The following is an 18,756-nucleotide window of genomic DNA, read 5'->3' on the forward strand; positions in this document are numbered from 1 at the left end:
GTGTTGGGCGTTGGCGTGTTAAGCTCCTTGGTCTGCCCTAACATCCTTCCTGTTTGAGCATCCCCTACAGAGGGGTGCTGCAAAATGCGCTGTTTCTTGTCGGTTTCAGGAATGGAATCGGTGCGGATAAGCTCCTTGATAGGCTTGATGTCAAGCGAAAGAGAATCGAATCGCGTGAGAACGACTGAAGGAACAAAGCCGTGCCTTTCGTACCGGCTGCCGGTCATCCAAAACAGTGCGTCCGCCATGGCTGCTGCCGAGAGAAGAGAACGCAACACACACGGCGCACCGGACCAAGGTTTAATGTCGCTGAAAGTTCATCATCCATTCATTTCCCCTCACTTGATCACCTTGGTTTGCTACACACAAGTCACAACCCAAAGACGACACCCCAGCCGGTGATGGATGCCCACATTCCTCTGTCCATTTTCCGCTACACGCACTGACTTACACGCACATACAGACACAACACATACAGGTTCCTCACAATTCTTATTCTGCTCTACGGAGTCCTTAGGCGAGAGCCACCTAGTTACGCCTATGCGAAAATTTGGTAAATGGCGGGCTGGGCTGGGACCTCCGGCCTTGGCCATGCTCAGTGACCGCCGCCGCTGACGGCCCGGAACTGGCGCCTGGAGATCTTGGGCAGCAGGAATATGCCGACGATGCCGCCGATGAGCGCGAAGGCGGAGGCCATGCCGAACGCCGGGATGTTGCCCTTGCCGAACAGCTCGTCCCACGGCCCCGCCCCCACCGCGATGATCACCTGGGGTATCACGATGGCGATGTTGAGCACGCCCGTGCACAGCCCTGCACCGTCCAAACAAACCATCAGTTAGTTACCCGTCAACACCGGAACAAAATAAATCAAGTGGCCAACACTGAATGAAGAATAAAGTTGAGGAGCATCCGTCCGCACACACCTTGGCCACCGCCTCTCTTCGCCGCCAGCTGCGCCGTCACCGCGAAAGGGACACTGTACAGAATCTGCAGCAGTGCAACAGGGGCTCTCACTCGTCAGAAATGAAAAAGGGGAGGGATTCTCGACTCGTGGAATGTGTGGAGCCAACTAAATCAAGTGGCGGAAGGGATGCTGATGCTTACGGCGAGAGGGATTCCGAGGAAGGCGAAGAGGGCGAGGGAGACGATCTTGATCTCCTTGCTGGCGGTGATGGCGTGCTGGATATACCCATGCAAGTCCTGAGTAGCCCACCAGCTTATGATGCAAATCGCGGCCATGGAGAGGCAGACGAGGAAGTTGCTCGACACCCACACCACCCGCGGGCCTAGCCTCTTGCACAGCGGCTCGATCAGGAACGAGCTGAACCCCAGGACGACCTGCATGCATGTCCAAGTGTCAGTACTCCAAGTTTCTTCTATCACAGCTCAGCTCCAGGAGGAGGCAGAATGATGGAGGAAGTGGTGAATCTTAATTACCGAGTTGAGTAGCAGGCCGAACGCCCCGGCCCTGACACCTGCCTGGAACGCGTTGGCCTCGTCGGGGGTTCCCTTGGGGTCACCGTGGTAGATCTCACGACCCATCCAGTCGGTGTCGTACAGGATGAAGGGGAACCAGGACAGCTGCAAGCACAAACATGTATACAGTGAGAGAAGCGTGGTGTTGAACTTCAGAGTAAACCCTGAAACAGCGTGAAGCACGTACCCAGGTGAGGCCAGTGACGAGGAGCACCGACGGCATTCCAGGAGGCAAGTTCTTGAAGCCTTTGAACACGGCGAGCGGCCCGGTGGGCTCGACTTCAACCTGGCCATTGGCCTTTGTTGGGAGGGGCGCAATCGCCTTGTACGGTATCTCCTTGGCGAAGATCACAGTTATCACCAAACAGAAGGCCAGGAACAGCTGAAAACACACACACACACACACACACGGAAAAAAGGACCAGGTTTCAGCAATGGTGCACAGAAATGGTCACACATAGCAGGAGAATTTATGGATCCAAGTTCGCTCATTCTCAAGTTTATTTATGACGTACTCACATATTGGATGTAATAATGTTTTATATTATGGACGGAGAGAGTAGCAATAAACACTAGGGAGTGACTTACCACTGCCACCAGAAATGCGCCTTTCAGATTTGCGCAGGCTTCACAGCAAGCCCTTGTCCGGAGGAACGGAAACCACCTATGAAATTAGCCAAGCGATAAATGCAACCTGTCAGTACAGCAAGTACCTATGTGCGGAACAGAACAGAAGAGAAGGGTTGGCTTACTTGTGCCAGTTGTTTGTGGAACCAGAGGAGTATCCAAGGATATTTCCTAGCGCCATCCAAGAACAGAAGATTGAATTTGCTGCACTGGGTCCATGCTGAGCTGTTGAACAGAAAGAAGAGGGAGATCACATCCCAGATACCATTTTTGATTGGCATAACAGGCATGCGCTAGTTTAATTTGTTTGCCTGAACCCGCTAGCATAACTGAACTGTCATGAAAAGTTACCTGATAAATCAGCCATCAGAGCACGCGCTGGACCCTAAAAATTCCATGGCAAAATCAAGTGAAATTAGTCATAGCGTTTTGGTTTGGGCGATATTCTTGAACATGATCTGAAAGCACTTACTTGCACAGTGTTGTTGGAGAAGTCAAGGAGCCAGAATCCAAGAACATACACAATTGCAGCGTGCCAACGAGGCCCATGATAGAGACTGCAGTTATCACGTCAAAATGTCAGACCAGTTTGCAATGGTCAGTTGCCATGGAAAATGCAAAGCCAAGGCCAGGCAACGAGCACATCACCTGCACTCTTCCTTGCTGTCACCCAGAGCAGCTCCAATGTCAGCCGAGAAGCCGACGACCACAACCTGCGTAAGGCAGAGTAAATGTAACTTTTATTATGGCAAAAAATTTAAAACTTATGAACCGTATGAAGATAACCAAGGGACGGTGCTACTCACAGCAATGCAGATGAGGATGCATCCTGTCAGAATAAACGGTCTGCGTCTTCCCCATCTAGATGTGCACTTGTCACTGTAGAGCCCAACGCATGGTTGAACCTGCAGATCAGGGGATGGACACTGATTAAGTACCAAGGTTGCTTGAAGAAATAACAGCTATAATTTGTAGATGTAGCTACAGAATCTGATAACTGCTAACTGCAGTTTTTTCTGCACAGAGTGCTTCAGAGATGATTTACAGTTCAGTGTGAATTGGGTGTAAAAGTATCTAGCACCAGTACTATGATGAAATGGAATCTCATGCTAGTTATCACATTTGCAGGGCATATTTCATCACAGGAACTGTGTTGAGGTTGGTACTCACCACTAATCCAGCAATAGGGCCGCAGAGCCACATGAATGAAGTCAGAGCATGCGAAAGTCCCAGAGTCTGCACAAATATGGCAAAGTTCAGATAGTCAGTGGACAGTAACAGGATAATAGGTGGTAGAATTTGCAGTATCGGCAACTCTAATTTCCATCAGTTTCTTGGCACAAAAAGCAAACAACAACACCATCAAGTTGTTACTGAATTTTACACTACTCTTTTGTTATCTAGCAACAACAAATGGTTTAGAAAACATGGAACTCTTTCACCCCAGAGCTGTAACTGTTCCAGCACACAAACACTGTAGGTTTGTTCCCCTGATCCATACACCGCACATAGAAGATTTTGCACAGTCCAGATATGAAAACTGAAGCTCGAAGAGCCCCTGTACCCTCAGCTAATCAACCACACATGTCCTTATTTACCCAAGCAACTTCTCTGCTGCAACTGTGCCACAGAGGACACATCTGGACTGTGACAGTGAGTTCCTCTCCAGTTTGACCACTCACATGCGTGCAGGAATAATACTCCATATGGCCAGGCAAGGCCACTTGCCAAGCTGTATTTATACATGTTGACCATGATGTATGCATGGCCGCATCCACCTACCCATCTTGATGGCACTTGGCTCGAGAAGGCTAACGTGATCAGGATGAAATTGTTGTATGTATCCAGAAATATATAGCTCACGGGATAGACCTAGCTAGCAACAACAGTGTGTGTGTGCATGGACCATCCTGATCAATCAAGTACACTGTCTTCTACGTACGGATATACGTCGCCTGAGCTTTCTCATTTATACCTATCTATACGTACAAAACACATATAGCACACCAGTACTCCTTCTCAGGACTGAACTGAAACTAAGACCGTACTAATTCCTCGTCTTTGTTTATAGCAACTTTGAGGCGCCAATTAGGTTGGAGATTTCCTTATCAGGCTAGTCAATTCGCCACCGGAAATTAAGGCGCACGGCGGACCGACCATTGACCACCGTCCGCGTACTTTAGCGAGGCACCCTCATATGTTCATATCCCGTTCGATCTCCAGCATGTAAGGAGTGCTATTGAATGACAGCAACGCGTGTGCTTGAGCAGAAGAGAAGCGTCTAGCATGATGCTGCCAGGTTAATTACTCTACTCATTAGTGCTTGCTGATATAATATTAATAGCTCAGGAGTAATAGCTACGTATTAAAGGAGTACAGTTCATCAGACAAAGGTGATGGTGTGTGATGGTGTGTATATCTTGTCCTCAAGTGCACCGTATGGCTTGGGGGTTTGACTTCTGTGGGTCTGTGGATTGAAGTTGGTGTGCAGAAAGGTTTTAGTCTGTTTGCGCACACAATAAAATTGAGGCTTTTTGCCAACATCCAAGAAAACCATTTGGGTGGTGACACTAGATATATAGCCTTGACACGAGAAGATGGGTCGAGAAGCTGCACATCCTACGTGACCACACCATCATATATACGAGTGAGCAACATATCTTCATCGCAAAGATATATCTCTTGATCTCAAAGGATACGAAAATAGATAAACTTCTAGCCACAGCAACACGTGTACTTACTAATACGCTGCCAAAAAGCTGTTGGAAAAAGAACAAAAACCAGTGCAAAGAAACGAACAAGCTTGACATCTCGGTCAAACCTCACGTTTCTCTGATAGAAACTGTTAAGCTTGAATCTACCGTTTCGAAAAAGAAAAGTAAAATGAAAGCTGCACAAACTTCAGAAATGATAAACAAGGAGAAGAAGGTTCTCCGAAGGAAATATGAGCTGCTGGCACATAATATTATGAACTCGCCATCTTTTAAAATTTTGCAGGCACCTTTCATGTTTCTCTTCGGACCTTTGCAGGTTTATTTAGAAAGCAAAACACTAAAAACTGCGGATCGAATAGCTTTTTCGTCCCCGAGGTGCGCATGCACGGCCGGGACGACGACGCAGCACCGCGCGCACGCGGTGCATGCGCACACACAGGCATGGGCATGCCGTGAACTCAGCTGTACTCGGGTTGCATGTACGTGTGGTATACCTGGACGTAGGGGGTGAGCAGGGAGAGCTGGAGCGCCCATCCGTACTGCACGCCGCCGGCGACCATGCCGGCGAGGATGAGTCTGCCGAGGCTGATGTCCACGGCGGGTTGCTCCCCCCCGCCGGCGGCGCCGCCGCCTCCGCCGCCGACCCCGACCGAGAGCTCCACCTCGCCGTTGCCTCCGCCGCGCGCCATGGCAGAGAGGCCGCCCTGGCGATCACCACCTCGTCCGTTCGCCTATCAATTCTACGGCGTATCCCTGCCCGGCCAAGGATCTAGGGGCAGGACGGAGGAGGACGTTGATCGGATCAACGCCGGGGAAGAAGGGTCTGACGGGAGGAGGAAGAGGAGGAGACGAGAGCGGAAAGTGCGAGTGAGAGAGAGAGAGGTGTGGTGTGGTGTGAGGGAAGGAGCGTGGAGTGAGGAGGGGTGGTGGTGTGGGAGCGATAGAGGGGGGAGGGGCGGGGCATTTAAAGGCCGTCTGTCTGTGTGTGCCGGTCGAGTGCGACGCAGGCCGCGCTAATTAACCAGGATGCGGCCTCCCGTCCGTCCGTGCTATCCATCGCCCTGCCCCGGCCCTGGTGCACTTGTGTAGTATGGTACTAGGTTCTAAAGTAAAATTGATTGTTGCTAGTATGTTTTTAATGAGGCCATATCCTGATCTTTATCTATCTGTGCACACTTTTCTTGATAAGATTTGTCTATCCGTGAAGATGCTCACTTGGTTTATCTATTGTGGTGCACTTTTCCTGATAAGATTTATCTATTTATTACACTTGGTTGTGGTTTTTGGGCATCTATTTGATGTTTCTATTTCCATTCTACTAAAGTCCGATTTTTTTTACTATCGAATCATGATCCAACGGTAAAAGGGCTTAAGACAATTTTTCTCGATTTGTGTCTCTTTTTCACTCTCGAATTCCCCGATCCGCACCCAATGGGCCACGGATCCGCACGAGACAATGTGAGCACTGCCGTCATTTGAACTCTGCCCATTACACGTCCATGTTTCCCGTGGATGAACACTGCCACGTTGCGTTGTTGCCTCATCCGAACAATCGGTCACCTTAGTTGATCGATCTCATCGCACAACCTATCCCTCAATTCCGGAGAGCGGAAGGAATTGCAATTCTTTCCTTCGTCTCTGCGGGTAACACATGTCACAACCCCCTCCCATTGACGATTTCTCGAGCCAGGGTATATGGAAGGATACAGTTGACTTATCGCTAACACCGGTAAATCCATTTTGTCCAACACTCCTAACCCTAACTACGGTTAGTGTGGACCTTAAGCCATGCTTCATCTCCATGGCTCTCTTCCTCGGGCTTCGACAATCTCGCTACTGTGTACGATAGAGAATGAAAGCGCGGAAAAGGATATCCTTCTTTTTTTTTGCAGAAAAGGAGATTCGGTGACAAAATTCAACCGATGATGTGCACATACGCCCACGCCCATCATCGTGCATACACACACCCGCCCACATCCAAGCACGACCACAAGCGTCAATTGAAGACCATACCTATTACCTAACCATTTTCACTCAAATAGTACCACTACTCTGCTTATGCTTTCCCTAAAAACAAATAACCCCTGCTCATGTGCCGTCGCTGTGTTGCTATACTCCGGTTACGTCCAAACGGTAAACGGAGATTCCCAACGTGGTCCACCGCACACGACCGTGACAATACCCAGTTTATGTTTGTCCATTTGTCCCGAGAATGTTTCCACCTTTCCTAATGCAAACGCTTAGATTCCACCATACTCGAGAAAACTACAACCCATCTTCACCGCTCATGCGAGTTAGGAGGATAGTGGTATCCTTAGTCCATCAGAAATTCAATCCTGATGCCGACATTTATTCTGATTTTATTTCAGGATTTCCGGCGATGCACGTTTAGTGGGAGGAGACGTTCCCACCGACTATGAGGCGTCTACGATGACTTCGAAAAATCTCAAAATTATAAGTTGGCTCAGTTTTTCGGAGATGTTCATAAAAGTAGGGCATGCGTTTATAAGAATGCGTGTATGCGCGTATACATGAACGCTCCACCGCCCATGACGCCATTACGTACGTTACTCCTGTTCCACCGTGCTGTCAAAAGAAAAAAGAAAAACGTGCGTTCAGTGCGTTACTCCACCGCGGGTCTCCGGGCCGGAGCGAGGGGGGGCTGCGTCGTCTCGTCGGCGTCCATCGACCGACCGGGGCGGTTGGCGACGAGCGGTCGCGTGATCCCCGCGACCGGGGCGCGTCGCGTCGGCCGTGCTCCCGCGGTGACGCGCGGGGCGCACCGCTACGTGGCGGCGTGGGTGGGTGGGAGACGACCGGGGTACACGAGACACGTCCGTCCGTCCGTCCGTCGTCAAAGGCGACCGACGTCGCGCGGACGCGAGGCAGTTGTACGTAATTAAAGGGACCGGTCGCCATTAGTGCCTGCTAATCCTGGGCTCTCCGTTCTCAGCAGATTTTTGGCCGGCGAGTGACGTCTCCGGACCGTGGGCGGCGTACCGACGTGCCCGCGCGCCTCGCACCTTCGGTCCGTTGGCAGCAAGCACACTGCACACATGAATGTATTTCGATGGATGTAGTACATATAATTACCATTTTTTACTTGATATAATTACTATTTTGGTCGATGTAATCTCGTGCTAATAACATGTCGCGGCAACTTTTGTACTACAAATATTGCGCCTCAATCACGGTGCCAGTAGGTCGTGCTATACTGCTGCATGAGCCGTGATCGGTGTGGTCCAGTACAGTGTATGTATGCGCGGTGCTGGTGCGCCGTGCGTGCCTGCCTGCATGCAGAGTGACACTTGTGTTGCCAGCCATGTGAGTTGCACAATGTTGATGCGTCTGTGCAGTATGCGCATCCATCATGATTGAGATTTGCTCTTTTGTAAGTAGGACTTGGACGCGATCTTCAGAAATATACATCGACATTAGTAGAAAATATATTCATATCTGGACGGGAATATATGGGGCCGGCAAAGTATGGCTCCAGTACCCACTTTATTCGCTCTAAACACCGATCATTAATTTACGCCACTGATTAATTAGTTGAGATATACAGATATATTTCCAGGATATGATCGCTCGATCGTCCGTTGCGCCGGGTCAGAGCTGCATGCTAAAATCCAATTCGGCGCAGCCCGGCACCGATCAAGCGCCAGCCAGCGAACAAAAACCAACATAAATACGTGATGATGTGATGAGATCACGATCGACGGTGCGCATATCGGGCAAGGAGTAGTAGACGGTACGTTTTTGCATCTCTTTCTCTTTTGGAGATTCACTTCCCGCCCGGGCGGTCGGTCTCAGCGGCCCGGCTTTTGTTCGCTTGCCCGTAGAATTACATCCGGGTTGATATATGCAGTGCCCATGTGTCGCCCACGCGTCGGCCCGTCGTGTCTAGAACGAAAACGACCGAGATGCACCGGCCGCACCGGCACCGGCTGCATGTCACCGGCCATATGTACGTGGATCGCTTCGCTTGGGTCTTTCGTTGAGGGCCACATCAGTGCTGAAAGATCACCTATTCTGGTTGATCCCACACAGAGTTGATAAGTTCCAGTTTAATGCTTGAAATGCCCCTCCCGGCAGAACCGCGTATAGCAGACGCATGACGCGCCGCACCGTAGATTCGTAGTACATGCATATGCCATCGACCACTTGGACGTGGATCGCCGGGCTTGGGCCTCAGGAGCTACTTTTCAATGCCAAAAAAAAATGAATTCTAGTAAATAAAATTGTAGTTTGGACCCTAGTATCTTTGACAGAAATTTCAGTGGGAGGCCTCTCTTTTTCTAACAAATAAATAGAAATGAATTATTGGTTTGACACAACTTTTTGATGAAATGGTATTCATGGCTAGCATATAGTATCACAATATGTGGCTTCACTTCGTCCACGCCTTTCCCGCGAGAGGCCGGGCGAAACCTAGCGCCACGAGCGCTTGAGACCTCCCATTTGCTCCTCCCCCTTGCCGCCGTTGGGGTCTCCTCTCATGGTGGGCCATGGGGCAGCTCTCTAGCGAGGATGTCAGGCTTGATGTGGGGCTTGGTGCTACTTCTTGAGTTTGCGTTGGTTCTTCACTTGAAGAGGAAAGGGTGATACAGTAAAGTAGAGATAAGTATTTCCCTCAGTTACAGAACCAAGGTATCAATCAAGTAGGAGCTACAAGCAAGTCTCCAATCTATGCACCTGCACAAACAATCAAACACTTGCACCCAACGCGATAAAGGGGTTGTCAATTCCTTCACGGTCAATTGCAATGGTGAGATCTGATAGAGATAGGTATAAAAGATTACTAACACGTAAAATTAAATGAAAGTAAATAAATTGCAGCAAGGTATTTTTTGGTTTTTTTGGTTTATAGATCTGAAAATATATATTGGAAAGTACACCCGGGGGCCATAGGTTTCACTAGATGCCTCTCTCTTGAAGGCAAATAATATGGTGGGTGAACAAATTACTGTCGAGCAATTGATAGAAAAGCGCAAAGTTATGACGATATCCAAGGCAATGATTATGCATATAGGCATCACGTCCGTGTCAAGTAGTGAAGGAAATATGCCCTAGAGGCAATAATAAAGTTATTATCTATTACCTCATATCATGATAAATGTTTATTATTCATGCTAGAATTGTATTAATCGGAAACATAATACATGTATGAATACATAGACAAACATAGTGTCACATGCTACGAGATGCATAGGTGGATCGTTGACATGAGGAAGTGCCTCGTTACCCAAATGGACGAGCCCGGATCGAGCCACAAGCAGAGCAAGCGTCATAAGAAGTAGATGATGATCAGATGATCGTTTATGCTAGTTAATCATGCATGTAATATATAGTTTACTTTATTGGTGTGTGGAAATGTCATGTGTGTAGTAACCACCTATGTAATTATGCATATAATAGTTTACTTTGGTGTGTGCAAATGCCATGGTTGTAGTAGCTACCTATGTAAGTGGATGTTTAATTTGGTTATGCAACCATGTCCTTATAAGTGTGTGTCTATATATATATATATATATATATATATATATATATATATATATATATATATATATATATATATATATATATATATATATATATATATATATGTTGTTGTTCTGTATACAATCACATTGCACAATACACACGTCTTATTAGCAGCAACCGCGTGTGTTATTATCGGTCTTTACACACATTTCTGATTACACACTTGTTTGCCGCGTATCACACACATCTTGTTATATTGAACCGTTTCTGTTCTCTTGACTTAACACAAATAGTTCATCCGAGTGAACCGCATGCCGTATATCGCACACACCTTGATCTGGCTAACCGTTTCTTTTGTGTTGCCTAATCACAAACAGTTCATCCGAGTGAATCGTATGCTGTATATCGCACACATCTTTATCTGGCTGCCCGTTTCTTTTGTTCCTCCTCATCGCAAACAGTTAATTAAACTGAACCGTATGCCCTACATCGCACACGCAACTAAAATCTAAACCGTGTTGATGCATCCCTCATCGCAAACGTTTTGCACCTTTTTTGACTTTTTTTACACCACCGTTCACGATTATTGCATCGCACACAATTTCGTCGAAGGGTCTCTGATCGTAGTGTCGCATTACCAGCATCCTGCAGTAGTGTATGCATGATATCGCATGCCATACTTATATGAAGCAAGGCTCAAAGAGCATATCTAAGGGAGGCACCAAACACACATATGTCTAAACGGACAATTTGAACATTGTTTGAACAAAAATAAACTGGCACAATGGGACCCTAAATCGCCCCCAAATGTCTGGACTGTCGGGATCGCCCGAAACTTAGCCTAAATGTGGGGCGGTCTGGCTCACCCCCCCCCCCCCAATACCCTTGCCAAAAACCTAGCTCATGTCATTCTCTTCACTCTGCTCGTGATCAGCCATCCTCGCCCCTTTCCTTTCTGGCCCTGTCCCTGTCGTCCTACTCTGCCATCTACTCTGGTTCGAATCCGAGAAGGACTCAATCAACTAGGACACGCTTGTTGTGGATGACGATGAGTACCTCGCCCTCCACTGGTCTAGGGTGGAAATCCATTGGCCGCTTGTCGTCCCTGTTGCCCCAATGTGGCTTGTCCAGCCAGGCACTGTCCCTAATGTCCCGTCGAGGTTCCTCGGGCTATGCATCGACCAGACGTGACTCCTCCAACTCCATGCCCTCCCCGACAGCTCGACCGGTCTCTTGAAACTTCGGGCCATCCCTGAGCACATGGCGATGAGTGATGACCTGATTCCATGTACACTCCGTGGAGCTTGTGGCCCTCAGGATCTCGGCTCCCTGAGTATGAGGCGTGGGGAGCCTGACGCGCCAAGTACGTGGCCTAGGCAAAATCTAGATCGTTAGTGATGGTCGTCGTGCTCTCCACATAAGAGGAGGATTTGCAGGTCCACGACATCCTGCGGCGGTCCTTGACCAACAAGGAGACCAATGCGTGCCCGACGTCAGAAGAAAGCCAAATCGTTGAAGGAGGACAACTAGGTGTTGAAGCAAGCCTCCGCTACTGCCAAAGCCCAACGTCCCGTCAAATTGCCCGATTCCTCGTCTGACTCTGATGGGCCCCTCGACAACAACCCTATGCAGTCATCCAGGTCTACTGTGGCCACCACGAAGATGATAAAGGGGAAGGGGAAGGGAAATGTTGGTTTAGATCTCCCCTTTAATCTTGAGAATGTAGTATGCTATTAATTATGCCTAGTAGTATGAACTATGTGATGTCCTTTTGTTGTGAACTATGTGATGTCGTTGTTTTACGAAAATATGCTATGAACTATGTATGAATTGTTATGTCCTATGTTGTGTGTTTGTGTCGATCGATGTTGCTTGGTTTTGTATGGATTTGGGGTTTAGGAATTGGAAGGCGCCCTTGCCCGGACAGACAAATGGGGATTGACCCCCTGCTATTCGCTGATATGTCCATAGACAAATGGGGGGGTGCAAAAAAATTCTCATTATGGTTGGAGATGCTCTAAATATCGGCTAATACAACCGACATATTGATATCAGTGGATTATCGTCATGGTATTTTCCTGACAATATCCATCTAAGGGTAGGCCAAGCTTCAGAGGTTCGGATGATGCATACGAGAAGATTTACCTAGGTTTAGACCCTTTGATCGAGATAATACTCTACTTCCTTGTTGTCTACATTGATCATCTAGCCTCGTATGCGAACTAGAGTTTGTGTCTACAAGGTTTTGATCGCAAGATCGTATAGGGGTTTACGCCTCAAGTGTTGGATGTAAGAACAGTGCTTATTGGATGGTACCTGCCAGTCCTTATATAGTAAAAACATAGTTGAGGCCGTTGGATCTTTAATGGGTGCTTCAGATTTCCCACATGGGCTGATTAATTCTCTGTACATTTCACGAAAAGCTCCTTGAGTCACTGTTGTATACAATAAAGATCCTCCCACCAACTCCAAGGTGCCTGATCTGAAGCACCCAATGAAGATCCAACGGTTCATATTCTTTTTTCTATTTTTCTATCCTATGCCCAGCTTCTATTGTAGTCTTTCCCGGTGGCATGGCATCATCAATTCACAATACTGATTCATATTACAAATATCATTTTCGGACGTATTTTTCTTTTTTGGAAAATTTTCATGTATCAACCAATATGCACATGGCATATATTATTTCTTAACTGAATGGGCAAATTGAAAATATACATTTAACTAAAAGGCGCAATTATTTCCCGATTCAACTATACATTATTTGATTTATCACCCAATGTCTCGTATCCGATATATCGCGGCCAAACCAATATAGACCGGATATCCAATATTTTAAACATTCATATGGAGCTTTCTATTTTGCAAAAAAGAAATCAAATAAGAACAAGGATACCACAGACGCACATACATACTCACACAAGGTGTACTGTTCGATGAAGCCATGATGTTTTGAAATTGTCAAAGTTACCACACGATCATAGTTATCTTCTTCCACTAACAAAAATACGCCTTACAACTTGGAATTTGATTTTCCTGGTGAGTTTGGGGCACAACCACTCCACTACTATCAATCACAAGTTTGGTTCCATATACAATTTATTATTTCAATTTTGCAGATTATATATTAGTATTTAACCAACGTCACAATCGCCCTCACCTCGTAATGATTGCTTATTTGTAGCAGGGGGACAACCTAGGTGCACCAATGGACTAGAGTCTTTGTCGCATGTTAAGACTTCTTCCTCTTTACTTAGAAAGTGAGCCGTCGGTTATTAGTGTCGCATAAAACCTAAAAGTGGTAAGGCAACGGGTTTTAGTCCCGTTACTCGGAGGTTCGAATCCTTCCGCCCAGCTTAACATCTAAAACGACTTTAAAAGTTTCGAGAAAAATCAGCAATACTCATATAATATGTACTCCATCCGTTCCTAAATATAAGCCTTTTTAAAGATTGCAATATGGACTACATATGGTGCAAAAAAAGTGAATCTACACTCTAAAATATGTTTATAGATATCCATCATATGTAGTCCATACTGAAATATCTAAAAAGACTTACATTTAGAAACGGAGGGAGTATATACCATGTCATGAAATTCTAGTTCCAAATGTGAAATATAAGTCGGGGGGGGGGGGGGGGGGGGGTGTGGGGGGGCGGAGACAAATTTTACTATGAATAATATCAGCGTGACAGCATTCCCCTAAGGTTTGAATGTGATACTATTTAGAAAAAGTTTTGACTTTATTTGTGTATCAGTTTGTGAATCAAATTCAGACAAGCATTAGCTTCAAAAAAAAAATTAAAAAAATTAGACATGCATGGTACATATATATAAGTGAACCAATTGTGGTTGGATGGTTAGAGGAACAGTGGTATCCCTAATCCATGTATAAATGCGTTTTTGGTGGTCTAGTGCATTAGTACACCTCAAAGGTGCTACTGTATAAATGAACCAACCTGTGGTTGGATGGTTAAAGGAACAGTGGTATCCCTAATCCATGAGGGTTCAAGTCCTGGTGCTCGCATTATTCCTGGATTTTTTTCAGGATTTTCGCGATGCGCTTTCAGTGAGAGGAGACGTCCCCGTCGACGACTAGACGCCTACGGTGACTTCGTAAATTTGAAGATGATATGCCAGCTCAGTCTTTTGAAGGTGTTCATAGAAATAGGGTGTGCGTGCTGCATCAGGCCGGTATTAGCTTAAGGATGTGTACATGCATTTTTTTTTAGAAAACTTGTGCGCGTACAGAATTTCACATCTATGATCACCTTGTAGCACGTTTTAGTACCATGAGTTTTTTTTGGGGATTATCGTAACTGCATATACGTACCACGCTGAAGATTCTTACGGGTGGAGAATCTCAGGTTTCCAAGTGGTGTAGGGGATATTACTTTTTCTTTCTTTTCTCCTCAATCAGGTGAAGTAGGAATTTGTTCTGACAGATACCCGCCTGCAATACTTTTTGCCGAGACGCGCCATGTGCCCGTCTGGGTGGAAGATAGCAGAGAATTCTACGCACATTTCTTCAGAGGTAAGGCTCCAAGTTAGGACAGATAACATATGTGTGGAGATATGGTTTCCGGAGAAAGTAGAACGTAGACGGGAATAATAAAAAGAATTTGAATACTGGAAGATTGGCCCACACAAAGGAGATCACAGTAGCACCGAATCAAATTTGTCAGTTCTTCGGTTTATATTCTGTCACGAAATACAGCTAGCATGCTACCAAAATGTCGCCAAAAGGCGGCTGAGATTCTGCGGCGGAGTCATACTTCAATACTTGTACCAGCGTTGCCTATTGTTTTCAGTTGGACAGTGGACGGTGTTCGTTCCATTATTGAGAGGCAATGGAACCTACTTATTCTCTATCTTCAAAAGGGACAATTATTACCGATAAAGTGGTCTTTGAACCAAAAAAGCAAGGGGAAAAGGATAACAAATCCGAAGCTAAGTAAATCACTTCAGAGGTATTTGGAAAAGAATATTTTCGGAGGGCTTGAAAACTATAAGGCCATGTCCAACGCGGGGCGCTAATGCAGGGCGCCAGGATTGATTTCCTGGTCGATCGGGCAGGGTGATCGAATCCTGGCACCAGCCGCCGCGAGGTACAATATCAACGTAAAATGGGGAACCGAGCGCTTGGACATTTTTTGCCGAGCGAGATAAAGTATCGAGCGTGACAGATGGTTTCCTTGGCCTGTAATTACACCTACGGTTGAAGTGGAGGCGCGAAGATGGATTTTTTGCCGAGAGAGATAAAGCATCGAGCGTGACACCATTTTTTGCCGTTCGGAAGCTCTCCTGCTCCACGCTTCTCCAGAAGTGGGCGGGGAGCTGGCCTGAACGCCGCAGCTCCACGAAGCCCGCTCCGCGGAGCAATCCCCCCCGCAGTGCAATTTCTAGGAGCTTTTTTTTTAGAACGAAGGCTCAAAGGGGAGCCCGACTTTGAATTAACAAAGCCATCAACCGGCCAGGATTACACAAGGCCACCAAGCAAGAGCGACCGAAAGATACAAGGGAGCTGACAGAGCAGTTTACAACGCAACGCACACTACTGCACACATAGATATACACCTGAGAACTCTGCAAGTAATGTCGAAGCCCATAGCACATCGGCACCAAGAGGCAGGGAGCAGAGTAGCGTCAAGGATCAGCCAAAGGCCAGCAAGAACTGCGCGCAGCCGGTTCGTGTGGTTGGGATCACGAAACCTGTCTTCCAACGCCGGAGAGGACCCCAATCCTCTCACCTAGGCTCGAAGGCGCCGCACCGTCGGGTCGTTGGGCGCTCACCCGAGAGCAAGAGCAGGTGCCGGTCGGAACCCAGAGCAGGCATATCACACCGTCCTCACCACGTCGAAGGCACACCACTAGCTGCACTGGCACCTGCCCGGGGTCACCGAGAGCAGAAGGAAAACCACTGGGAGGATTGGCGAAGAAACAAGCTGCAAGGACCCAAGGTCGAAGCTTGGGAAGCCTCTACTTGGACTCGCAGCCGACGAGCACTCTCCTATCTCGGCACCACTCACCCGTAGAACCAGACAAACCCAAGGCGGCGCCTCCAAGGAGGGAACGACGTGCAGGACGCCGCCACCGCCCAACCCGAGACGAGTTTTGGGCTTTCACCCGGGATCTGGGACGGGGATGGATACGGGAGACCTCCGCGGTGCCTCAAAGGAAGAAAGGCGATGCGCGCACGCACCCTCACCGCCGTGGTCGGAGATCCGACCAAGGGTTTCCCCCGGACTCGAGATATGCCACCGGCACCCCGCCAGCACCGGAACTGGCAGCAAAAGCTGCAGATCTGACACAGCCGGAGGGGAGGAGTGAGCAGAGGAGGAGGAGGAGCTCGACCTTCAGATCTGGAGCGGAGGGACCGCGCCACGACCACCACCCGCCGGATCCGCGCCGCCCGAGCAGCCGACGACTCCGGCCGTCACATCCCGCGCACGCCGCCTGTCGCAGAGGTTGCGCCGCCTCGCCGTCCGGGGCCGCCGCCCCGGTGTCCGGGGTCCTTCGCGCGGGAACGAAGCGACGAGAGGCCTCGCCGCCACCTTCATCGGCAGCCGCCGGGGCTTGCCAGGCGTCCCTCAGGTGGCGGCGAGGGAAGAGGATGTTGGGGGGGGGGGGGGGGTGGCGGCGGCGGGGGGAAACCCTAGTCGCCCCCGGGTCGCCCGCTGGGGACGACACGGGAGCCGGGGGGGGGGGGGGGGGGGAGGGGGGAGCCGGGAGGGAATGCCACCAATTTCCAGGAGCTACGATATTCATTCTATTTGCCTAGGCTTCTATACAAGCGCTTTTCGCTGAAGATGGCCTAAGTGGTCATAATTGGCACTCCCATATTGCGTCCTAAGGTGGAGCTGCAACATAATGATTTCCCTCCACGGTTGACACTCCCACTCTGCGATAGGTGGTAACCAGTGAAAGAAAATCGCCTCAATTCTTTCTTTATGAGGCGAAATCGCTTCAATTCAGACCTTGTGACATGAGAGGTTTGGAAGGAGAGAAAAAAAACACTGCTCTATTGCTCCTCCAAGACTGCTTGTGAACACCCAAAAAGAAGTGTATGCTTGGGCTTTGGCTAGAAAAAAAAATTTGTTCGCTATGTCGGGAGAGTATATTTTTATGCAGATGCTTCCGCGAACTATTCTTCGACTCTTCTATTCGATCAATGAAATTGGTAGATCATTTGCCGTGTTTTAGAAAACAAAGTTGATCCGCACCAGAGAGGAATATTCACTACATTTATCATCTATACCCTTATTGTAAGGCCGATCACGTTGTCGTATATACGATGCCACGTTTTTCACTCCCTACAATAGCGGTTTTCAAGGAAGATGTTGTGTACATCTTACACCTCCTCCCAGTACGATACTAGGATCGGTGCCATGATGATGAGTTGCAGCTCGACGGTACACAAGTGGAGGGTGATCAGATCAAATAAGTGACGAAAAATATCCAATGCAAAAGCAGATATAATGCTATATCTCTCGATATCAGCATCTACACAACGTGGCCATCTATACATCATTCGTTTCATCCAGATTAGTGCCTACATTACCTACACAAAGACTATTGCTTATTATTGAATTCATGCACCAGCCAACTCATCCAAAAGTCAACTCAAGACCTCTTAGCTCGCATACCATATTGAATTCATGCACCAGCCAACTCATCCAAAAATCCGAACTGATGGAGGGAGGTGGGCAATATATTTCAACACTTATATATTCCCTCGAAAAATATTAAGAAAAATGTATCAATCAATCATAATATTCTTGACAAGCAAGCAGGCAAGCAGCAGCTGGGGCTTTGCAGAAAGCACGAATTCATTTCCTAAAGAAGACCCTGCAGAAGACAAAGGCCATCCCGGATAATGGATAAAGGAGGCGGGGGGATGTAGAAGAACATGTTCCGCTCCATCTTCTGTATGAATCGCGTATTTGTAGTCCAATAAAATGCTAATGATCTTTGTATCCAAGTGGATTGCACTTTATACTTACGAAATATGCTCCCATGTGTATCAGCAAAGGGAATCACATTCTATACACGTCCTATAATTACGACAACACATGCTTTGAATCAAATATTCATTGCATTGTTATAGATTGATCAAGTTTAGCTTTTACGTCAGAGTGGGCCGGATTTAAGCATAGAATTCTGGTTTAAGGCATATATTTAGGGTCCACATATCCGGTAACCCCGAAGGGAGGTGTGGTGCCATAGGGTGGCGGCAGAAGACGACAAGGGTGGCAATTCTCGACTTAGCTGGGGCGTGGGTTTGTTACATATAGCGTGAGTCCGAAGGCTTGTGGTGGCTCGGAATTCTTATGCGATGCTCCCTTACTGGACACGGGCGAGGCCCAACTATCTTCTTCTTCTTCTTTTTGGCGTTGGCCTCCCCCTCTTGTAACATGCCGACATGGTTGAGGCCTTTTTTCGCTCCCCTCTATCT

General features: G+C 47.8%; 1 protein-coding gene across 1 annotated transcript; it reads right to left on the bottom strand.

Moving 5' to 3' along the window:
* Nucleotides 1-299: 299 nt before the first annotated feature.
* LOC109774520 (sucrose transport protein SUT1) lies at nucleotides 300-5,889 on the bottom strand. The gene is made up of 13 exons (XM_020333251.4): nucleotides 5,312-5,889; nucleotides 3,274-3,339; nucleotides 2,910-3,008; nucleotides 2,752-2,816; nucleotides 2,576-2,660; nucleotides 2,455-2,488; nucleotides 2,229-2,328; nucleotides 2,065-2,140; nucleotides 1,664-1,858; nucleotides 1,438-1,581; nucleotides 1,105-1,338; nucleotides 924-987; nucleotides 300-810 (listed from the first exon to the last, which is right to left on the bottom strand). The coding sequence occupies exons 1-13, from the start codon at nucleotides 5,504-5,506 to the stop codon at nucleotides 596-598; spliced, it is 1,572 nt and encodes a 523-aa protein (XP_020188840.1). The 5' UTR covers nucleotides 5,507-5,889; the 3' UTR covers nucleotides 300-595.
* Between the last annotated feature and the right edge of the window lie 12,867 nt (nucleotides 5,890-18,756).

The sequence above is a fragment of the Aegilops tauschii genome, chromosome 4 (assembly GCF_002575655.3).
Source record: "Aegilops tauschii subsp. strangulata cultivar AL8/78 chromosome 4, Aet v6.0, whole genome shotgun sequence".
NCBI classification, from domain to species: Eukaryota; Viridiplantae; Streptophyta; class Magnoliopsida; order Poales; family Poaceae; genus Aegilops; species Aegilops tauschii.

What these genes read in the sequence shown, in the direction of transcription:
- LOC109774520 (XM_020333251.4), bottom strand. Translation starts at nt 5,506, where the DNA reads ATGGCGCGCGGCGGAGGCAACGGCGAGGTGGAGCTCTCGGTCGGGGTC. An exon ending in TCCACAAACAACTGGCACAA is followed by an intron (nt 2,141 to 2,228) that starts GTAAGCCAACCC and finishes CTAATTTCATAG; the next exon opens with GTGGTTTCCGTTCCTCCGGA. An exon ending in TCGGCCTGCTACTCAACTCG is followed by an intron (nt 1,339 to 1,437) that starts GTAATTAAGATT and finishes ACATGCATGCAG; the next exon opens with GTCGTCCTGGGGTTCAGCTC.